This window comes from Asterias amurensis, chromosome 16, assembly GCF_032118995.1.
Source record: "Asterias amurensis chromosome 16, ASM3211899v1".
NCBI lineage: Eukaryota > Metazoa > Echinodermata > Asteroidea > Forcipulatida > Asteriidae > Asterias > Asterias amurensis.
Window position 1 is genome coordinate 16,515,160 of NC_092663.1, and position 24,875 is coordinate 16,540,034.

Here is a 24,875-nt window from a genome sequence, read left to right on the forward strand (position 1 = left end):
GTGAAACCGTTCTTGCCCATCCTTCCCTGTGTTTGGATTCGAGGTTGTTTTCCTTGCCAGTCCTTGGCCTCAACCTCAGCAATAAAACTATTGTTAGATTACGGAAGATTACGGCTAGATAATAAAATTCAATTTTGTTTTTTAGGAATAAGTTCAAAGTTGTTCCTTTGAATGAGATTAATGAATTTAAAGCGTTCATGTCAAGAGAGTCATGACCTTGTGGGGTGTTCTGAATGTTTGTCAGAAAATAAAAACCACTTTACCGTCGTCGGAACAGACGATGAAAGTATCAATCCTTCTGTAGTAAAACAAAAAGCTTAAAAAGTGTCTTAACGGAATTTCTTTGTGATGCACCCATTTGCCAATGGATAGAGTCCTCAAAGTATAGGGGGCATGTATACATGTTAAAATACGTTAAATAGTAGCTAAGCACAACAAAGATATGCTAGCAAAAGTAAGATTACCAGCCAATGTACTATGTCACTTGCACCGTTTCTGATGACTGGTCTCCTACTTGATGCTAAACACAACATTTGTCAGCAACATTGCTAACTTAAAATCTATTAGCACACAACAAAAATGCTTACCAGAATAAAGATATTAGCGAATGTACTATTATCAATCGCATGCACTTTATGACTGTCTTCTGCTAATTTATGTTAAAGACACTGGACACTATTGGTAATTGTCAAAGACCAGTCTTCTCACTTGCTGTATCTCAACATATGCACACAATAACAAACCTGTGAAAATTCGAGCTCAATTGGTCGTCGAAGTTGGGAGATAATAAAGAAAGAAAAAACACCCGTGTCACACGAAGTTGTGTGCTTTCAGATGCTTGATTTTGAGACCTCAAATTCTAAATCTAAGGTATCGAAATCAAATTAGTGGAAAATTACTTCTTTCTCGAAAACTACTCCGCTTCAGAGGGAGCCGTTTCTCACAATGTTTTATACTACCAACCTCTCCTCATTGCTCGTTACCAAGTAAGGTTTTATGCCAACTTGTTAGCAGCTCTATTAAGTTAGTGTCAATTAGTAGAGATTTCCAACCCAAATCGATGCATCTTACAGACGTCATGAGTGAAGACTCATTGTGTTTATAGAAAAGGGAACATTTCGTAAAAGGAATTAGCCAAGTTTTTCAATCAATTAACTATACGAGGGGAAACATCTAGTCAATAGTCTGACGTTTCGACCCTGGAATAGTTCTCAAAGGCAAGACGAAATAACACAACCACAAGCACTTAAAGGAGAATTACATAATTGGTAAGAATAAAATATCTTCTAAGATCACAGATTAATAATAAAAAAAAACACTTACACATTCTAATGATGGTGGTAGAAGAAAACATCCCTTCAACTATTTCTGTATGATGTGTCGTATTTTATGAGAAATAAATAAAACTAAATCCCTCTTTGGAGTTTTTAATCGCTCAGTGAGCGTTTTATTCATTTTTATTTCAAATCGATGTCATGCTAAATGTGGGATCGTTTCTTTTTTCTCAATATTTCTCGTGACACAGATGGCCGATCGATCTCAAACTTCTACAGGTAATTTGTGGATTATATAAAAGTACTTGCACTGCCAGCAACTGTTTTGTAATAGCAGAAACCAATTTTGTGATGTTACTTTAAAGGCACTGGACACTATTGGTAACTATTCAAAATAACTGTTAGCATAAAAACTTACTTGGCAACAAGCATTGGAGAGCTGTTGATAGTATAAACCATTGGGAGAAACGGCTCCCTCTGAAGAAACGTAGTTCAAGAAAAGGAGGTATTTTTTTCTAGGGGGTTTAGCTGCACGTTACGGGAGCAGTGTGAACGTGTGAACGTTTGAGGAAGAAGTAATTTCTCACTAAAACTGAAGTCTCGAAGTCAAGCATCTGAAAGCATCTGAACTTGTGCGACAAGGGTGTTTTTTCTTCCACTATTCTCTCGCAACGTTTTTTCACAGGTTTATTCTTTTATGCATATAATGTTGAGATACACAAATAGAGAAGACTGGTCTTTGACAATTAGGCTACCAAACGTGTCCAGTGTCTTTACACTGGAACACAATCAGTTTACCCCGGAGTTCATCACAAAGAAATTACATTATGTTTCAATTTAGTCCCAAATCGGTACAGTCTAAAAAATAAAGCTGTTACGTAGGCCGGAAGGCTTAACTCATATTAAACATATAAGTCAAGGTAAATTGATTCTCCTGACTTAATAAACGTTTTAAATGCAATTTAAATTAGATTTATAACCCTCGCCGCAACATTTTCAGAGAAAGGGGAGGGGGACGAGGGTCAATTATGGCCACTAAATAGGCTAATTTATATCAAATAGATAGTCTGCTTTTCAATCTTGAGTTCTGAATTTGTTTCTATTCATGGTTAAATACAAGGATTACTTCATGATTGTATAAGTTAGCATTATAAAAAATCCAATTTGCTTGTATCAACCTAACTCCTGGAACACGATCAATTTATGAGCTAATTTTAAGAGAAATATGCTTCCGTTTTAACAGTTCAGCAAATTATTTTAAACACAGTTCTGGTTTAAAGGGTCTGTTTATATTTTCGTTTGGTTAGGGTTCTGAAAACGAGTGTCAGTAAAAACTCAGAGGTAAGAAGTACATGCAGCTTTGGACCATTACTAACGAAAAAGTCTGAAACTTGGATACAAATTCAAAGGTTTGTTGAAATGATGCCAATTCTACCGTTTGGTAACCCCTGGGGTTATAGATTCCAAGGAGCTTTTGGAAACAGTATGCAAAGCACTAGAGAAGTAGACCAATGAGCAGGATTGCTTTATTTGTGGAAAGTTGTCTGATTTTCTTCACCAGGTCGACATAACAATCTCATCCCTGGATATACAATGTAATGCATTTTGAGAAACATTTCCCTTCGTAGTAGGCAACTGTGGTTATGGACCAACATACCAATTTTTTTCTTCTTAAACGTTTGATTAAAACAAGCGTCACAGGTAACGCTTGTAAGAATAATGTGTATTCCTTTAGTGTAACTCTTCCTATGTGGACATACTCGCTCCGAATTTTCTGCGATTTCTCAAATACGCGACCACCTTTAGAAATGAAATTTTCACATTTTAGTTTCATCGTATAGACGATGTGACCTGTGACATCACATGTTTACAAGACAGCCACAGAGCCTGGACTTCCCGCACGCAAGATTTGTACACAGCTCAATGGAAGAAACCATAAAATCTTAAACTTTATGGAGATTGCACTGTCTTATTATTATCAACTTTTGATATGATGAAAGGGGGCACATCTCAAAACTCGTCCAGCTTTTACTTTCGTAATTCTTGGATTTATGTGGAAATTATGACACAAAATGTCAACTTTCCTATGACCTGTGCAGTATTGTGCCTGCCAGACTACTCAATGTCACACTTCTTGTAGTTTAAACAGCTACCTGAGCGGAATGTTTTTAACGGAAATGGTATTTTAACTTGTTTATAATGCACTTGTTGGCCATTTTAATGTAATTTTGATATGTGTACACTTCTGAATTGATCGTAATTATCGATTAAAAAATCTGGCCCCAACCTAAAGGTTTGCAAAAACTAAAAACACTTCTGCCGTTGAGAGCGCGCGTCAAAGGACAATGCCGCTGACGTCATTTGTGGGAGTTTGCTTTGTTATACCTCCACGTTGCAACAAAGCGGCTTTACAAATTGGAGCTCCCAACTATGACGTTTTGAGAGTGATTACGTAATGTGGAAATTATAACAGAAAACTTTCCCATGACTTGTGCAGTATTATACAGGATAAAAACAATCTAGCGGTTCCTAAAAACCAAAGGAACACATTGCCTTTTAACATTATGCCTTTGCTTTCACCACTGATGTCCATGCAAACGGGTTTTTTGCTTCCACGCAACTCAAAATTTCATCTCCACAATTCATGTTCAATTTCGCCCTATATATGAGCTAACCTACTACCCTTGGCTTATCAGAAACATGATATCCACAGAGACGCTAGTCTTCCTGCCAGTCCCAAGGGTCAACAATAAGATCTTACACTGTATTGGTCTTGATTGTTTGCTAACTAAGGATACAGCGTTACTGATTGAGAGTAGACTACGAGTGCAGTGTAAAATACATCAAATAACACTTTCTTGATATACGTCATCAAAGGCGCACCGTCCGCATTATTCGTTACTTTACCGATTTTACAAAGAGCCAAGATTGATCTTAACCGTAAATCTCTCTTAATTGTAGGCCAAGTGTGATATCACAGTACGAATCACATGCATTACTCACCATCTTACGAAGATGGATTTTAGTGCTATGTTTATTTTTCTACCTTCAATCCAGGCAGATAGATAGTAAAACAGCAGGACAGTTCTTTTCAGACCTGAAGAGTCTCAAGAATTCCGAAAATCTTCTCAAACGGAACATAATCTATACTAGATAAATACATTTTCCTTGTTTGCATTGAAACACTTAATAATAGAGTAGATTTTCTACAGAAAGTACAACGTCAAGTCTCCCTTTCATCGAAACCAAAAATCCTACTCTTAGATGGCTGTCGAGGGTATTTAAACTTCTTTTTTTTTTGAAAAGACGTTTCAACTAAAACAGATCAATAGAACAAGAATTAAACTCGGTATGAAAAAACGCCAGCGGCATCTTCTGCAAATTGCGACACCTTGCAGTCGACTGATTTTCAAATAAAAAGTTAACCACTTACCTTTGATCTTCGAAGCATCTTGGTCAGGAAAAGTTCTCAAATCTTAGAAGCAGCTGGAGCATTGCTTATATTAAGCCATTCCCATGACAACGTCAAGACGTTTGTGACATTTTGTTCGTTTGACTTCTCTACTCGTCTTATTTTTAGTCACTCAGCCGAATCTCACAGTTCAAAGACGTAGAATAGTCTCATCTTATCACAGCCTGTTGCTCTCCGTCTCTTGTCCTTGTTCAATTCTTTCAAGGAACTCTTAGCTTCATTACTTTGACCTTAAAGGGGAGGTAACAATTTGAAGTCAGTATCAAGAAACAGTTAAGAACTTGATTATCAAAAATGACAAATGTGGTGTCAGCATCATGGGCGAGGGGGCAACTGCTCGCTATAATTCGGGCAAAAACAATGGGGACTTTTCTGGTATCAGCAGGAAAACTGAAAATGGACAAAGATCTGACCCGTGTTTTTTCGACTGTGTACAATTGTTGGTAGAACTCCTTCTCATTCTGTCATCAGTCTTAACATGAGACCCAGGAAATTTAGGTACGATTTCAAATTTCTTAACATTCGGGCGATTATTAATTATATGGTTTTTGTTTCTATTTTTTAAATTTTTTTTATTGTTTACTTGATTTAAGTTAGTTAGGCGTAAACATAAGAGTAAATTTGAATAGTAAACTGTCAATTATAACACCCTTCATATTCAGTGACAATCTCTGACGGTTTCAAATTATTTCAATTGATTTATCTTTTAAGTAGTTTCTCCATTTACCTTTAAGATGACACATTCAGCCCAAGACGGCGGCACCAGAAGGCAATTTAGTCTCGATTGCAGCAGTCTTCAACACCTCTCATAAATACATTTCTAATTTCTTCTTTCATTATGCCTTGTTTTGAGTCACCTTGAAAAATAACCAAGTACAAAATTCAACCTTGTCAGAATTTACACCGAGAAAAAAAAATAAACCACTCCCCAAATATTGAACAATTTACTTGCTTATGATTTAAAGGCACGGGACACTATTGATAATTACTCAAAATAAATGTTAGCATAAAAAATACTTGGTAACGAGCAATGGAGAGCTGTTGATAGTATACAGCATTGTGAGAAACGGCTCCCTCTGAAGTAACGTAGTTTTTTAGAAAGAGATAATTTATTACTTAAAAATAAAATAAACAAATAAACTATATAAAAAACACACACACATTTTTGTGCAACAAGGGGTGTTTTTTCTTTCATTATTACACTGGTTTTTTGACAATTACCAAACGAGTCCATTGCCTTTAACAAATTAACACGGTTAATTTGCATCGGGGATAAAGAATGTTTTTTTTTGGTGTTCCCCTTACAAAAACACTGTATACTCAATACTGTTTTGAGGCTAATAATGCACATTGTTGCAAAGATGCCAATGTTTTATAGAATATCCTTTCTTTTAGAAAGGTTTCCCAGATTTATTTTTGAACCATTCTAGCTGGATGTCACCTTTAATCACAAAAAAGCAAAGACAAACCTGGGGAAAAACAATCCTACAATTAGAAACCTCAATAACAACATTATGAAAATAAAAACCCAATAAAACCGCATGGACAACGAACAAACAAATTAATCAAATAAATAAATAAGCAAACGATACAAGAAACAATTTATTAGTAAATAATACACATACTTGCAACTTGTAATTTTCAACATGAAATTCTATCCCACCAGAACTTGTACAGTATTTTTTTATTTTCAATGGCATAACATTCCAAACAAACAGAAAAATTCAGATGATCTGTTGTAAACAACAGGTGTGAAAATAATGCATCATTTATAGCCACCTGAACAAACTGATTTAAAGACAAAATAAAATACAGAACTTTCTAGAATATAATTTTCTATTCAGTGACATTCGGTAATGTCTGCAAGCAAATATAACAACATTCATTTGCAAATATTGTTGAACTCTGCAGTTACACAGACCAGAGGGCCTTTATTTGCAGCAGCCTAAATGTTGCAGTTAATGAAGTGAAAGTGATTAAAGAAATAGGAAATATTTATTTGTTGGACATTTTGGTTCCCAGAAATATAGAGTGGGATCATGAGAGAGGGGAGGGGGTAATATTTAATACTATTTTCCTAGCCTGGATCTTAGGTGCAATTTATAATACTTATATTAAACAGGTGGATAAACCAGGATATTCAAAACCAGCCTCTGGAACATTTCATAAAATGTCAATAAAAATAAATTAAATCAATAAAATTATTTGCCATCTGAAGAAGAAACAAAGAATAATTTTGATGAGTATGCATAGCTTTTGATATCATTTTCAGGCTATAAAAAAAATCTCGAACAAAATAATTGTATAACAACCAAGTCCAAATCTGGTTTACAAAGGAAGGACTTAATATCTGCGAATTTTAAAAAAGTCCTTCATTTTTTACTTCCTGTGTAAAATCCTACTCGACACCCATTCTACTTTGTAAGTTGTCACTTTCATTATTTTGTCTCAAGAAAATTAAAAATAACTGTTTTAAAAACTTTCATCTGATCAATGCCTTAGCAACTGAAGTACGTCACGAGGGTTGACTGTACGTCAAGCTGATTATTTTAAGGCACCAACAATCACTCTATCATTCAATTAAGTACAATAACAGGTCCCCTTGGGGTCACTTATCCCCACCTTCTCTCTCTCTTTCTCTCTAGTTGACCGAGGTCGGAATCATGATGAGACTTTCAAATTCTTGTCGATCCCTCATTAATTTAGGGAGATCAGTTGGAAGCAAGCCAATGCCAATGACAACTACATCTTTATAGCTGAGCTCTTGTCTAAATCTCCTATTTCTCCTTTCATGTGTTGGTATTGGGTGATAAGCTGGGGCCACTTATAAATGTTCGCTTTTTATATTTAAAAAAAATAAAAAAATTCTTGTTATTCTCAATTTTATTGGAAATATACAACCCCGAGATTCCCATGAGCAAGAAGAATTTCACATTAACCATGTGGACTGTTACAGTGAACTATTTATACACCTGGGTGAAGAGAAGCTCATTATGGTTAAGTGATTTGCTCATTAAAACCAACAATCTGAAGTGACAGCCACCAATAGTTAGTCTAAATAACATCATGATTGCATCTTGTGAGATTTCACTATTTATACACCTAGGTGCAGAGAAGCCCATTATGGTTAAGCGTCTTGCTCATTGAAACCAACACTCTGAAATGTCGGCCACCAATTAATCACATCATGATTGTGGCTTTTCATATTTCAGAATACTAATTGCTCCACTTTCTTCAAGTTGTTGTACCTGGGCGGGGTCGTATCCAAGGAGCTCCTGGAGCACCTGTTGTGTGTGTTCAGCTAAACGAGGCGGGGGAAGTCTAGCATCGGTCTGGATGGTGCTGTAATCAACAGGTGGGCCTGAAGGAAAGGACAGAGAAGTCATTTCAAACATTTGTTTTAACTCAAGAACTTATTACAACTGTATATAGGATTTGAGGCATTGCATGGTGAGGTACCAATATGTATTTGGTTTGCGGTAACACCATGTGTGTATCTACTTGCCAGGTAGAGTTTGTTCTTAGAGAACTGTCTGGTCTTGATATATATTATTACAACTGATTTCAAATTGCCTCCTAGAGAATCACCCCAACCCCAAAACAGACTCCTAGCACCCCAAACCTAAACAAAGCACTCAAAAGCAACACCCTACTTCTAAACTAGACCTGCTAAGAAACAAACTAAACCTAAAACAAAATTCAAAAGAACAGCCCCAACCTAAGAAAAGAACTCATAAGAAACACCACAACCTCGAAATAGCCTCAAAATAAACACCCCAAACCTAACTCAATTCAAATTCAAAAATGGTTTACTAAAACGAGTTTCGCAGTTAAAAACTGAATTACACATGCAAACATCAAATGTGTAATTACAAATATAAAATCGCCTAAAAAGAAAAATTCAAACATAAACAAAAATAGCCTCAAAAGATACACCTCAAACCTAAAAAATAGCGTAAAAACACACCCTAACTGAAATTTTGCCTAAAAAAAACACCCTAAACCTAAAAATAGCCTTCAAAAAACACTTAACCAACAAATACCCTTTAAAAGAAAGGCCCCCATAAGCCTAGAAACACTTCGAAATCTAAACCTAAAAGTAGCCTCCGCAGAAACACCTTTACCTAAAATTATCCTCCAAATAAACACCTCAAACCGTTATAGACTCAAAATAAACACCCTAAACCTAAAAATAGCCTGTGGCTAGGTCACTGCCCCCTCCCTTTCCATGTAAAATAAAATTCCAGCTACATCCCCCCCCCCCCAAGAAAAAAAAATATATATACATATATTGTAGGATCCTGTTTAAAACAGCTTTCAGAATTTGGTTATTTATGCTCTACCACTTATGTTCAAGTACATTGATATACATAAATAATAATATTGATTGGTCGTCATAGATGGCCATCATCACAACACAACACAAAGCTCGAAGCAACGCACAGATTTTTTGTTTAAACCCACTAGGGATTCAGAAACCACTTAGTCCCAACTTTCCTTTGAATGAGAAATTTCCGATATTTCATTGTTATAATTTGATTCATGCCAGTTATGTATGTATTAGAGTTTAGTCAAATGGTAAGTTGTAACAGCAAGGGAAAATGGCTGGGTTAATTTTGAATAATTGTTGGTCGAACAAAGCAAATTTACTAGAGCGGGGTGAATGAAATAAATTACATTTTGTAATGAGCTTGATGTCAGTAACATAGTGTGTGATTGTAATTTGACCTATTCCATGTACATGTATTTTTTTATTGCAACATTTTTTATAGTAACCCATCATTATAATATAGGTTTTCTCGGTCAATTTCGGCAAATGAGCAGCCAACTTAACCACCAAGCTATTCTATTTCGCGCGAAATCAAATGGTACTGAAAATGGTCATTCGATTTAGTTTTATGATTAGTCAATTGTAATGTTGCGTCATTTGATTAAACAAAATAATCATTCAATTTAAAATTCATCAAAGCAGCATTCAAATTCGCAGACGCTTCTTGAGGCGGGTGTGTCACGAAAAAGAATGACGGTTTGGTAAATTGAACAAAGTGCTAAAGGAAATTGGGACTCTAAATGAAATTGAATGGCGAATTATGAATTTGAAACGCAGTAACAACTGGAGAGGCAAAACAGCTTTTGTTCGAACGCATGGAAATGAAATTGACTGCTCATTTGCCGAATTTGACCGAGAAAACCTATATTATATGATAACAGGAATAGTATAACGAGTAGGGTAGATGGCCTTAGCTTTCGATCCAAACCGGACCTTCTACAGAGGCACAAAACGAGTACAAACAAATACATATTCATTTATAGAAAAAGAGAGGGGAAAGGGATTAAGGATCCAGAAGGATGCGGGGAAAACTATAGCCAATCAATAGTTCTAATTTAGAAACAATTGGTGGCTATGAACCAATAGGAGTAAAGTGGCGAGGACAAAGGATGTTTAGAATGAAAGGATGGACTACTGGACCATAAAAGTGGTAAATGCATTGTTCGATAACAATGCAGGGAAACATAAAAGGGTAGGATTAGAGAAATAATATTATAATAGAAATAATATTATATTAAAAAGCTCTAATTGTGCAAATGTTATAAAGTCAAAGACCAAAAAATAGACTTTATCAGAGGAACAATTATAAAGACTCTTAATAAACACTTTTGATTTCCACTCTTCTCATTTGGGGCAAACTCTTAGGTTCAGATGCTCAAATTTCATTCTTTAAAGAGAGTCAATAACAAATAATACTAATATTTATGATTGCTTCAAATAGAGCTCATATCCTTCACTCATTGACGCTCAAGGTCCTTCAACATTCAGTATTTTCTTGTAAGGTATTGTGGAGCCTGAAGTATGAGACAAATTCCTGAATTAATAATAAGAATAGTAATAGTGGCTTCTAATACAGAACTCATATCCGTCACTCATTGACGCTCAAGGCGTTAAATAGGAATAGGCATGTCAATACGCAAGCAGCCAGCTCTTGTGTGCAAACACAACACATTCTAAAAACAAATCCACATTTTAAACAAAATTGCTATCATGAACAATCAGACTTCTTCAATTTACTTTGGCACATTCCTTACAGAGTAATTTCCTGTCGTTCAAACGAGGAATCAGGGAGCGATGCCAGAACTTATTGCAGTCACGTTTTCATTTTGTGAGCGGCAAGCAAAAAAGAAAACACAACTATGGTCATGATCTTAGCAAATTGCTGTGGCCTACATGGAGCTATTTACTCTAACCCAGTTACTGCAAGCATGTGTGCCATCACTTTATAATAATACTAGTACTAGTACTAGTACTAGTACTAGTACTCTAGTACTCTAGTACTCTAGTACTCTAGTACTCTAGTACTCTAGTACTCTAGTACTCTAGTACTCTAGTACTAGTGCTAGTACTAGTACTAGTACTAGTACTAGTACTAGTACTAGTACTAGTAATAGTAATAGTACTAGTAATAGTAATAGTAATAGTAATAGTAATAGTAATAGTAATAGTAATAGTAATAGTAATAGTAATAGTAATAGTAATAGTAATAGTATTAGTAATAGTAATAGTAATAGTAATAGTAATAGTAATAGTAATAGTAATAGTAATAGTAATAGTAATAATAATAATAATAATAATAATAATAATAATAATAATAATAATAATAATAATAATAATAATAATAATAATAATAATAATAATAATAATAATAATAATAATATCGAAGTCTTATATAGCGCACGTATCTAACAAACAAGGTACTCAAGGCGCTAAGGTTATTCAAACTTTCAGAGATAGGTTATTGAATTGATGAATTTTGAGACCCAATTATTTAGCACCTTATCGGCGCATACAGCAGCCACAGCCAGGAAAACCGGGGCAAACCCCTTCTTTTTTCGAGAAAGTGCACTGGGCTCTTTTACATGTGTTACACAACACATGGGACCAACAGCTTTACTTCCATCCGAAGGTCGAACCAATGGTTAAGTGTCTTGCTTAAGGACACAATTGTCATGGCTGGGGATTCGAACCCACAATCTGCTGATCAGAAACACCAGAGTTTGAATTTGATGCTCTTAACCGCTCTGCCACGACACTTCCATTATGTGACTCTGTCAACATAACTGAGTCATTTGTTGCAAAAAAAATATCAAAAAAAGATCTTATTTTATATTGGCAACTTCCTTCCTGATAAGTAATATCAAACAAGGCTTAAAATTAGCATTGAAAGAAAATGTGCGGATGTGTGCTCAATAAACAAGTCAACTTTTAACAAATTGGCTCCCGATCAAATTGCACTTCACATATAAGTTCAACTTAATCACTTTCGAGGTTCTTCATGGCCGATGGCCTGTCAATCTATATTTCTAATCTTCTTCATAAATAAATTTCTGTTCGTCCTCTTCACTCTGCTGGACAATCCCTACTGATGCAGACTACTTTTTCCACTAAATTTGGTCAAAGAGCCTTCAACTTTATTGCACTCTCGTTATGGAACGATTTACCCCTATCGGATTCCTCCAAGCTGACTCTTGGATTTTCAAGGGACTTTTAAAGACTCATTTACTTTGAATCTTTATTGTTGTAACTATTGCTTTATATCTTTCATGTCAGTGTGTTATGTTATGTGTTGCACATACAGGCTCCTACATTATGTCTACATAAATGTCTCGAAACACAGGCTCCTACATTATGTCTACATAAATGTCTCGAAATACAGCCTCCTACATTATGTCTACATAAATGTCTCGAAATACAGGCTCCTACATTATGTCTACATAAATGTCTCGAAATACAGGCTCCTACATTATGTCTAAATAAATGTCTCGAAATACAGGCTCCTACATTATGTCTACATAAATGTCTCGAAATACAGGCTCCTACATTATGTCTACATAAATGTCTTGAAGTACTATTATTAAAATAAGCATCTTGAGCGTCACTGATGACGGATATGCAAGCTATATTAAAAGCTACTATTATTACTAGTTAAGGCACTGAACACATTAGGTAATTACTCAAAATATATATCAGCATAAAACTTACTTGGTAATAAGCAATGGACAGCTGTTGATAGTATAAAACATAGTGAGAAGCGGCTCCCTATGAAGAAACTAATTTTTAAGAAAGAGGTAATTTCTCACTAAGGTATTTGAATCTAAGAAAGGCTTGGGATTCAACCTTTCTCAGGCATCTGAAAGCACACAAATTTGTGCAACAAGGGCGTTTTTTCTTTCATTATTTCTTTGCAACTTTGATGACCGCTTGAGCCAAAACTTTCACAGATTTTATATTTGACACATACTGTATGTTGGGATACACCAAGTGAGAATACTAGTCAAGGTGTCCAGTGCCTTTAACAATCTTGTTAATAATTGCCTCCACCTGTCATTACCTGGTACTCGCACCTGCCCAACGGTAGGATGCTCCAAGCTCTGGATCATCTTATTATGAAGAATCTGAGGATCTTGAAAGACTTGCTCCATAGATTGAATGGGACCGTAGGGGATACTACATCCTTCAAATACATCTTCCCATTCCGATAACGTCTTCTCTTGAAACCTGGCAAGGTGGACAAATTAAATTACTCAACTTTAGATTTGGAGTTAACTGAGTACATGTAGGTGATTGTGAAATTTAAAAATCTATGGTTTATTATGGACTGTAAAGAGGCCCATCCATAGCAAGGTGTTTAAAAGAGTGACTGCTCTATATTCCGACTACCTATATTTTGAAACCCTGATGTAGTTTACATGCTAGGGCTGGGGTTAGGGTTAGGAATAGAAAATTAAATTATGGTGTCTGCTTGTTTGTTCGTTTGTTTGAATAATCTTACCATCAAGGGAACTCGGCAAACTCCCACAAAGGGATATAAACACCAAGCTAGCAACAGCCAATCTCTCTCATACAAACATTGGTTTAACGTCTATGATTATGAATACACAAATCAAGAAATTGTGATTCAGTAACTAGACAACAATATTTATTCTAGTCTTTCTGAACATACGGTTGTAGAAAACAAAGTGGAGCGACCATTTAGTTACAATCCCAGTGAACAGTGGTGCTATTTATATACAAATCTGACCAACAAAATCCATCAACCAAGGCAGTAGTTGGGGAGGGATGTATCACCCCTTTCCAAGAAAACAAAGAAAGTTGTTGAGACAATTAGTTTTACTTGTTGGCAAGAAGGACGTGTCTTTTGCAAGCGCTGTATATATATACTCAATACCAGTACTGGTAAGTATGCCGAACATGCTCAAATAATTGAGAAGAATATTATATTAACTCATTTCTCTAAAACTACAGCACCTCAGCTAGTAATATTTTAAGGAAAGCTTTCTAATATCATTATTTTCAAACCGTGTCAGTTTAATGTAAATCTGTGGACTGTGTGTTTTGTGTCCTTACAAAAAGTACCCAGACCCTTTAATTGGTAATATAGTTCTTATTTACCTTTGAGACAATCCTTCTATAAGTGGTGTTCGGTTGGCAACCCTTAATTCATTAGATTCATATCGCTCATCATTTAATAGATGATCCATTTTCAGAAGCTGAAAAAGATGGGGAAAAATGTCAGGGCATTGATGTAAAAGGTAATGTCAATCTATTTAAAGATCGTAACACCTGTTTCACACAATGGGGGACTTTTTGGATGCTTGAATTGGTGGCAGCAAAAGTACCAGGTTAATAAATTGATCTTGGTAATGTGCTCAGAGTTATATAAACAATGGAAATTTACGTGGGCCCAATTTCAAAGAGCTGCTAAGCACAAATGTTTGCTTAGCGTGAAATGTTTGCCTCGATGAAAACAGGACTACCAACCAAATTTTCACGTGATTTTCAGGATGAGCAAACAACAGCTGAATACCAGTAACAAGCAATATACAACAAATGGAAATTTAGTTGGTAATCATGTTATTATCAAGGAAGGAATTTCATGCTACGCAAATGATCGTGCAATTTCTAAAAGATTTGGCCCTGGTAAGTCTGCTGCCACCTAGCACTCCAAAGTCTCCCATTATAGACACATTGTGTTTTCTTCATAGGTATTTAGGCCTAACAGCTACAGTACTCATTAGGCCTATATGTAGTAATTATTGCATAACAGCTAAAGTACTAACTAGGCCTAGTACTTATTGCATAACAGCTAAAGTGCTAATTAGGCCTAGTACTTATTGCATAATATGGATTGCATTGGTTTCATGTTATAAAAACGATATAAATGAAGTAATTAAACCTAGGTAACCTCAGGGTTTTAGACAGTTTAAACACAGAATAAAGAATATCTAAGAAATGATAAAGTTATCACATAGTATTAAATGTAATAGATGTTAAATGAGCAAAGTGTTCGAAAGTAGATTAAAAACATCTTCTGGTGGTCCAATGCATTGTGGGCTCATTTGCGAATTAAAAAGCCAGAATTTTGAAACGCACCTAAAAAAGAAAATGAACAGAGGACACCAGCTGATCAGCTGGTGAACTGTAAATATAGAAGAGAAGTACAATTCGTAATAAATGCAGATTTTTGTCCAAATATACATATAGAAGGACTAGTTTTCACATAAAAAACCAACAACAAATTCCAATTAACCATGAAAAAAAGCATTCAAAACAAAATTCATAAAAACAGTACTTGCAATCAATCAATCAATCAATCAATCAATCAGTCAATAAATCAATTCAATCAGGAAACATTTATTCAGCGCCAAAATCAACAGAAATTTGTCATAGGCGCTAAAGACAGTGAAATCAAGTAAGTTACAACACACTTGTTGAAATAGATCAAATTTTTGAGCAATTTCTTAAAAGTATGCGTACTCTAAGGCTGTATCCAAATTAGCGGCTGCGGTGGTTGCTGAGGGTGTTGTTGAGGCTGCCTATACTTCAACGCATGATGACGCTGAAATCTAGCCGTAGCCACCAGTTCGGACACAACCTGAGCATCTTTGAGGCAAATGACAAAACTTGGGTACCTTGCATAAAATCTTAAAGTGGCCGTTATTGCCAGCTCCGACAATAAGAAATCTGCCATCAGATGTCTTGAACGCCTAAAACATAAAAAATAAAAAATAAATTAAATTTCAAAAGAAAAATACATCATATCAGTTTTGAGGTTTACATGTTTTGATGATCAATAATTTCTAATGATGTGACCTTATTTTGTTGATTCAGACTTAAGCATCTCTTTCTATTTCTCTAGCCTTCAATAATTGAATTTCAAAAGACAAACTTGTTATATCAGTGAAGAGGTTGACATATTATGTTTTAATGATCAATAGCTGTCAATAATGTGAGACTATTTTGTTGTTTCAGATGTAGTCTGTCTCTCAATGTAAAGTGCATTGGGACGTTTTATTGTGATTTGCTAGAGACTCCTTGCGTAACATGAAACGCTACAGGGTCGCTGAGCTACAGGGTCGCTGAGCTACAGGGTCGCTGAGCTACAGGGTCGCTGAGCTCACGTGCATGTTTTTATGCATAAAGAACAGCTATCGTCCAATCATTTGCCTCCTTTGACCCCAGTGAGGGCCATTTTACACCAAGTGAAAAGCATACCTGGTAAGGTACGATACTACCATGTCCAGTTCCCCATCTTTTGGCCTCCATACCTCCCATTAAGTAATTAGTTCCAATGTGGGACATGATGGCGACCTTCACAGAGAAACAGAATAGAATAGCAATTTTTTTTGCAACCTTAATACACTCATAAACAATTGTAAAAATTACTTTAAAACTACAATACAAATAAATTAACTGTACACTTTTGAAAATTATTTAAAAAAAGGAATCCGTCAAACCCAAAAGCAATAGCAATAAGGAAAATACAAACAAAACAACAGAAAAGCGACTGAAAAACTGTGTAAAAATACATAAGGACAATGGGCTAGACATTTAAAACTAGAAGTTGTATGAATGAATTAATAAATTTCACAATGAGATCTCTCAGTCAGCAACAAGAAAAAAGGTTTACAAAACAACATAGAAAATAAATTCACGTATAAAGTATTACAGAACCAATACAGAATGAACTACAAAGCAACTTAAAAAACATGAGAAAAAAAATATATGTTGCTTTATGGCTAAGTCTTGGGTTGGTTGGACTGAGGACTGCACTGATTAAAAGCTTTATTGGATCAAGCATGACCATAATTGATATTAGTTTTTTTTTTTTAAATGGTGGTCCCTACTGGATTGCACTGTTTGGTTTGGTGGATGTAATCAGATTTAACCAACTATAATAGTATTATATTATTTTGTCCGCAATACTTCAAATTATTATTATTATTTTTAAAAAGATTTATATAAGTAAGATTTGAAACTTTGCATGGTTGAAATACGATATGGAAAGGTTTTCGGTAACACCATGTAAAGATTTATATAGCGCATTTCCAAAATAAAAATAAAACTGAAATTATACAATTGAAAGCAAAAATGCACACATAAAAAGCACAAGAAACAGCACATTAATGAAGTATATAACAAATTTGAAAAATATAAAACCTACGAGAAAAGCTTTGCCAAGCAAAAATTAAATCAGAAACATTAAAATTCATTTGGAAAGAGGAAAGTTTTTAAGTGCGGACAAATTCTAATACATGTACCTCACCCCATTTAGTCAGGGTTTGAAGGAAACAGAGTCCACAAATACAGAACTATAAGATAAGAGGTTGTGGAAACCTTGAGAACTCACTTGGGTTGAGAGAAGATTGCAGTCGATCTTCTGCCCCTGACCAGTTCTTTCTCGATGGTAAAGAGCACCAAGTATTGCCGCTTTGGCAAACAGACCCGTTGATAAATCAGTCATGGCCACGCCCACTCTCACTGGATCACCTTGCTGGATAGCAAAAGTAATAACATTAGGACCACACCCATGATATGCTATAGCCACACCCATCAATGACCAATTGAGCTCAAATTTTCACAGGTTTGTTATTGTATGCATATGTTGGGATACACCAAGTGAGAATACTGGTCTATGACAATTCATCAAAGGTGTCCAATGCCTTCAAGACTAAATGTTTTTTTATGTCATAGCCACACCCAATCTTTTGATCCTCTTCCCTAAAACCAATACCATTTTGCTTAACCACACCCACTTTAAGTCAAAGCCATACCTACTGGATATACGTTAGCTTACTGGCTTACTTGTGGTCCAGTGATGTGAAGAAGACCCCCCATAGCGGCTGCCACTACATCGTACCCACCACGCCCAGCATAGGGTCCATCAGACCCATAACCTTAGTACACAACCAAAAAATCAGAGATAAACCAAGCTGCCATCATGTTTGTCATGTTCCCTGTCTACATTAGTAATGCTGAACACTGATTTGTAGTACACCAAAAAGGCACCAGACTGTTTTTGTCCCTCCAGCCTCAAGCCCGGTTCATACTGCAAATGGGAATGCTATACAAATGTTTACGTCACTAATGCGCAACGAATAATTCGCAACAGTTGAAATGAGTTAAACTCTTGCGAAACATTCGCATTTGCAGGAAGTATTACTCGTCTTCTGTTTGGTAAACGCATTTATTATAATATTTAATTTGATTTCATTCAATAACAATTTCTTGGCCCACAGTCCAAATTGGATGTGATCAACAATAATTAATTAGCAATAAATAGCAACTTTTTAAAAAGAAGAGTTAAGAAACTGACACAAAAAAACCTGAAAACAGAAATGAAAACAACTATAAGTAATAAACAATGACTGCAAAATCACAGTGAAATATAGGAAAAAAGATAAAACATTGCAAGTAGAATTAAGATGTAAATAAAACTTAAAACAGAAACGAAATATACATTCAATAACTATAAGCAAATAAACAATAACTGCAAAATCACAGTGTGATACAGCAATGATTTGAACTGAAGACAAAAGTTAAGAAGTAGTTGGATTAAAAACAATCAAAAATTATCAAAGCAATAACAGCACAAATGAAAATTTCTTTTAACAGCACAAATTAAAAACACATATCTATTACAAAATAATCAATTCAGTTCTGTCAACCATAAATAATTCTACATTGTACAGGAATTGGTTTTCTTCAAAGTTTTATATTTACCTGTTATAGAACAATAAATGAGAGAGGGTGCAATCTTTCGTAGGTCTTCATAGCCGAGACCAAGCTCTGTCAATTTACCAGGAATGTAGTTTTCAACAAGAATGTCACTTTTGGCCGCTATCTTCTGAATTATCTTCAGACCATCAGGATGTTTGAGATTCACACATACACTCTGGTTGTAGAGAAAACAAAGTTTTATTATTGGAACATTTATTTTCACTCTTTGATCGTTAGAGCTCGAGGCCAGTAAACTCAAGATGGCACAAACCCGATGGTCTTCTATTTTCAATTCAAAATCATCAATTCTAAAACTTGAGTTCGAGTATCATAAATATCTTTCAATTCTGCCAAGTAGGCCTATCACCCATAAAATAGAAAAGATCAATCTTCTTTAAGTGTTTTGTTCAAATACACTGAGGGTGTCAGAACATAAGGTAGTAACCTCACTACCAAAGTGCTCCTTTTACATGCAGTGTAGTTGGTTGCCCTCAAACTGCTTGTATTGCCCTGCGTGACAAAGCCTTTAGTCATTTATTTTAAGTCTCGTCTCACCTTTTTGTTTCGATTGATCGATAAAAAGTAACAACTTTCATCAGCAACGAATGGTGGGCCCCACTGACGAGTGTCGTCACCAACTCCTGCAGTAATTAATAATATATTATTTATTAATGGTTGATAATAAAACTAATAATGTAATTGATCATATAATTGATATTTTTGTGACTAACTATTTTTTTCCTCTGGTAGGGGGGCACTACTATGGGGAAAATGTAAACTGGTACAGAGGTCGATTTCACAAAGAGTTAGGACTAGTCCTAACTTAGGATTAGTCCTAGGAGATATACAAATTACATGGATAGTCCTAAGTTAGGACGAGTAACTGGTCCTAACTCGAGATAAGACTAGTCCTAACTCTTTGTGAAATCCACCCCAGGAACCTTGCAGAAGGCACCATAGTGGTTGTCAAACCATAGAGGTTGTCAAACAGAATGAGACATCAGAACAATTCAAAACCCGGTTAAAAACATATCTGTTTACTTTTACTACAATAATTGTTGATTTCCTTTTACAGCGCATAGGAACCTCACGGTGATATGCGCTATATATAAGAATGGTTTTAGTATTATTATTATTATTATTATTAATATTATTATTATTATTATTATTAATATTATTATTATTATTATTATTATTATTATTATTATTATTATTATTATTATTATTATTATTATTATTATTATTATTATTATTAGTGTAATCACAGGGCATCATGACAATTGCTGTGGGTGCAGTGGGTTATTTTGAGGCCTGCACTACATTAACACAAACACATAACCCGACTACTTATTTAGTGGACTGATAAAAATCATAGGAGTTGAAAAAATATTACTGTAGAGAGATTTGAATCGTTTTCAGTTCAACCACTAAGAATGTTTTTTGTAATTTGCTCAGCGAAGAAATCAGTTTAGCTTTTTCGACACAAAACTTTAAAATGACTTCTAAAGCAATAGTGGCACCTACCTGGTCTTTCCACTTTGATAATGTCTGCCCCTAGATCACCAAGCATCATCGTACAAAAAGGACCTGCAAGTACTCTAGAAAAAAACAAAGTCACCTCTTTTTACACTATTGAATAATCTTGACAAGAAAGAATGTAAGTAGTAGCAATGGTCCGAAGAGATTAAAATCATCGCAACAAGACTTAATGTGGTTACAATTTTTGATTTTTTAAAAATATTAAACAGATGTTTTACAGTGAAATCATTTGTAAATTAAAACAATAACAAATTCAAGAAAAATGCATGAATAAATACAGATACTCAAAAAGCTAAATAGTAAACAGAAGGAAAATATGCAGAATTGAAATTGTTGAAAATGGAAGAAAAAACAAAAATATAGACACTTAAAATTTGAAATGGTAGAAAACCGAAAGAAAAAATGCATGAATAAATAGACACTTCAAAATTGAAATAGTAGAATACAGCATAAATAAATATGTCACACTTGAAAATTGAAACGGTAGAAAACAGAAGGAAAAATGCATAAAATAGACACTTAAATGTTAGAAAACAGAAGGAAAATGCATAATTAAACAGGCAGTCAAAAATTGGAATGGTAGAAAACAGAAGGGAAAATACGCAAAATAAATAGAAACTTAGTTAAAATGGAAGCACACAGGAACAAAATGCTTAAATAAATAGACACTTAAAATTAAAATGGTAAAACACAGAAGAAGAAAAATGCATAATTAAATGTACACTTAATTAAAAGTTGAAGAATGGTAGTGACAGAAAAAAAATGCATGTATAATAAATAGACACTTAAATTAAAATGAGTAAGAAGGACAAAATGCATAAATAACTAGAAAATTAAAACTTGAAATAATGGAAAACAGCAAGGACAAAATGCATGAATAATTCATTGGGGTAAAACAGAGTTATCTCGACCTCCATGCATAAAATACAGGCACTCAAAAAATTAAATGACATGAATGAGATATGAAATATTAAAGACTCAAGGTTATAAACTTCACCCAAAGCAAAAACTAAAAAGCAATGACCAAACTAACCTTGTAAGGTCTAGCACCCTGACACCTACCAATGGAGATTTGAGTTCAGAGTTTTCAGTTGGGTTCTTCTTGGCATCTTGTGTTTCTGTGTAAAAATAAAATAATATTATTTTCCAACAAAAAGGGCCTTTTAGGTTACGTTATTTCTTTGTTTTTAATGTTTTTCAAATACTACTTTAGATCACATCCTTCTCATTCAAAGCTTTACAAGATCATGATGTAGGCACATGTGGTGTGGAACCCCAACTTTAAAACTTGATTTAAAAAACCTGCCCGCCGCACGGTAAAATGCTAAATTTGTCCCCAAAAAATACACACAAAAATACTTTAGTCTAGAAGTCTCACAGCATTTTTACCAGTAAATTAGACCCAGTGACTGGGGCGCTATATACCTTTTTTTCGAAGTTTTGACATTATCGGCAGACCCAGTCACTGGGGTGCTAGATTCCTTTTTTCAAAATTTTGACATTAGCGGTCATGTCAAAATTTCGAATAAAGGAATCTAGCGCCCCACAGATAATGTCAAAATTTTGAAAAAATGAATCTAGCGCCACAGTCACTGGGTCTACCAGTAAATAGGAAACTATTCATTGATTCTTGAACCTTTATCCTCTGCTCAATTTTATATGGAAAGTCCCAGGGCCCGTCGAGTTATTCTCTCTCCCCCCCCCCCCCCCCCCAAGTACAAAAACCCCCAGTATGCTATGCTACACCGCGGTCATTAAAATGTAGGCTTCCACAACGGAAGGCACTAAAAACTAACCTCTACAGCGGTTCGGAACTTTTCGTGTGCTCTCGGAACATTCCGGCACGATTCCCGACGATCCCCCACGCAGCAGGTTTGGGGAGTTGTTACATAAGAGTGGACTAACCACTAGGACCTGGTTGTTTATATTTTTATGTTTAAAAGATGCAAGCACTGCTTCAGACCTCTTTATTCAAGAATCAAGTACATTTGTAGCTGCAGGTTTGGGGAGTTGTTACATAAGAGTGGACTAATAACCACTGGGACCTGGTTGTTTATATTTTTATGTTTAAAAGATGCAAGCACTGCTTCAGTCAGACCTCTTTATTCAAGTACATTTGTAGCAGCAGGTTTGGGGAGTTGTTACATAAGAGAGGACTAACCACTGGGACCTGGTTGTTTATATTTTCATGTTTAAAAGATGCAAGCACTGCTTCAGTCAGACCTCTTTATTCAAGTACATTTGTAGCAGCAGGTTTGGGGAGTTGTTACATAAGAGTGGACTAACCACTAGGACCTGGTTGTTTATATTTTCATGTTTAAAAGATGCAAGCACTGCTTCAGACCTCTTTATTCAAGTACATTTGTAGCAGCAGGTTTGGGGAGTTGTTACATAAGAGTGGACTTACCACTAGGACCTGGTTGTTAATATTTTCATGTCTAAAAGATGCAAGCATATGCAAATGACGTCATTAGGTCATTCTCGCTCGGGTATTCTCCGATGGGCCGAACCGCTGTGGAGTTTAGTATTTATAGTGCCTTCCTACAACAACACACCCACACAATAATCCACGACCACACCAACAAAAATGAAGTTCGATGTCGTCAACAAAACGCCTCTCAAATGAAACTTTTAACAAGCCAATGTACAACCAAATCTTACCAAAAGTCGCAGACAAAGCCCCTGAGTTAATATGCACACACTTAGTGGGAAATTTAACGTTCCCATCCAGCAGTTTTCTAAATAATATCTTGACATCGACCAGACGAACCTTTCGCATGGAGGCCGCCATTTTGGTTTGACCTTTGACCGAAGAGGGCGTACCCACAACTACAACATTATTTGCATAAAACTGTCCGAAATGGCTTCTAAAAAGTAAGATTTTTTTTAATGTTAAAGGTAAATATTACACAGAATTTGCCTCTGCGCTTCTTTTATTTATTCATTAATTTTGTGTGCGAATCAATTTGTGAATTAAATGAGTTTATACCAGCCAGTCTAAAAAAAAGTTTAAGAAGGGGGGGAGGAATTCAAATGTTTTTTCATAGATATGGTCTAAAAAACACAGGGGTAAAGCAAAATAATATTTTTTTCCCTAATGGAAGTTTATCGTCTATTAAATAGTTAAGGCATAAATTAAATGTTTGAGCTATAATGAGTCATTTAAAAAAAATTCTTTCTCAACTCATTAGTACAGAAATAACAAAACTACTGAATAAACTAGGGTCAACTTTTTATGGAGGCATGTTAAATTAATGGCATTTCTAACTTTCAATAACCTTCTAGAGTTTATAGACTTCAATGAGCTTTTTTTGATCAGCAGAGGAGAAGATCAAAAAGCAGGATTTCTTTATAATTATCTTTAGAAGATATAGGCTTTTTTTCACCAGGCAGACATGAAAAAAGGTCTGAATTTAGATAAAAGTTTTAAAGTTCTCATCCCTACTAACCTAATCTAGCAACAAAAAACAGTTCTCTTTTCTACCAAAAGTAAAAGAAACAAACAATAACAAAAATAAAAAAGGAACTGGATATTTTTTATTTGTGAAAGTATTTTTTATTATACAAACAAAAACAACATGAATACAAAATGCTTCAAGGTACTCTCGCTAATCAGTACTTTTAATAGTTTAGTCATTTAAAATGTATGTCAATGACTAAATTCAGTCAGTTTGTGCAATTTCTTACACAATTTGTGTAAATTTTGACATTGTTTATGTCATTTCAACACAATTTGTGCCAACCACATCATAATAGTTCTGAATGGCAGCAACAACTCAAGTCTTCAACAGGACCAAAACTTGCATAGTTGTAGAAAGAGTCTTTAAAAAAGTTATATACAGATATCTATTTTTATGTCTTTACCTTTGACAATGCTATTAGAACATTGGCTCTTAAAATACATGGAAGACAATTAGCCCTTTTCACACTGTATCTCTTTTCCCTGTGGAATACATCCCTGGAGAGGCACAGGGACTTTTTACCCCACGATTACCCCGACGCACATTCACACAGTCCCTGCTTAGGTCCATATTCCACAGGGTTCCGGCCCCAGATAAGCGCTCAAAAGTTTTTAACAAGCGTGTCTGCAGAGTAGTCACGTACCCTTGGGAGCTGTTCATCGATGTCTCTCAGTACATACCTACAAGGGGTTAGTGATGAGAGGTATTGATACGGTGCGCTGGCCATGGTAGCGAGACACATCATAAGGCTGCTCTCGATTGGTTGCAGATCCCATGTTTTGTGCAAATTTGAAATTTGTCGCCCTCCTGTGCTGAACTCTTGCCAGGCCAGGGATATCACCCAAGTGTTTAATTCTGCATCAGCATCTCTCAAAGACTTTATATAAGTCTGGTAGGTTGGCAATCTGAAGAACGCTAGCGTCTTCCGCTGAACTCTTTGGAGGTAAGAGAATTGATTTGAAGGCTGGATAGATGATATGTTCAATTGTCCATCTCCAATTATAAGACGGCATCGTTGATTCAGTTGACGATGGAGCACTTGACTCCTAGAATAGAAAACATCAAATTATGAAAAC

General features: G+C 35.2%; 2 protein-coding genes across 6 annotated transcripts in view; both read right to left on the reverse strand.

The window, feature by feature from the left end:
• The window catches only part of LOC139949015 (succinyl-CoA:glutarate CoA-transferase-like), a 62,385-nt gene extending 39,265 nt beyond the window's left edge, over nt 1-23,120 (reverse strand). Inside the window, exons 1-14 of one of the 2 annotated variants that reach the window (XM_071947405.1) lie at nt 23,000-23,120; nt 21,372-21,456; nt 20,324-20,397; nt 19,355-19,440; nt 18,803-18,974; nt 17,885-17,976; nt 17,430-17,573; nt 16,295-16,390; nt 15,712-15,786; nt 14,192-14,289; nt 13,131-13,297; nt 7,995-8,107; nt 5,474-5,603; nt 4,708-4,976 (exon numbers count right to left, since the gene is read on the reverse strand). In XM_071947405.1, the coding sequence (XP_071803506.1) occupies nt 5,583-5,603; nt 7,995-8,107; nt 13,131-13,297; nt 14,192-14,289; nt 15,712-15,786; nt 16,295-16,390; nt 17,430-17,573; nt 17,885-17,976; nt 18,803-18,974; nt 19,355-19,440; nt 20,324-20,397; nt 21,372-21,456; nt 23,000-23,117 (1,341 nt within the window). In that variant the 5' untranslated portion in view covers nt 23,118-23,120 and the 3' untranslated portion in view covers nt 4,708-4,976; nt 5,474-5,582. Of the gene's footprint in view, nt 1-4,707; nt 4,977-5,473; nt 5,604-6,098; nt 8,108-13,130; nt 13,298-14,191; nt 14,290-15,711; nt 15,787-16,294; nt 16,391-17,429; nt 17,574-17,884; nt 17,977-18,802; nt 18,975-19,354; nt 19,441-20,323; nt 20,398-21,371; nt 21,457-22,999 lie in introns of those variants that run through there. The other variant, XM_071947404.1, reaches the window with a different exon arrangement.
• Nucleotides 23,121-23,931: 811 nt separating this feature from the next.
• Nucleotides 23,932-24,875, reverse strand: part of LOC139948667 (DNA mismatch repair protein Mlh1-like) — a 48,766-nt gene continuing 47,822 nt past the window's right edge. For all 4 annotated transcript variants that reach the window (XM_071946894.1, XM_071946896.1, XM_071946895.1 and 1 more), the window contains one exon: nt 23,932-24,845. In XM_071946894.1, coding sequence (XP_071802995.1) covers nt 24,660-24,845 — 186 coding nt within the window. In that variant the 3' untranslated portion in view covers nt 23,932-24,659. The remainder of the gene's footprint in view (nt 24,846-24,875) is intronic.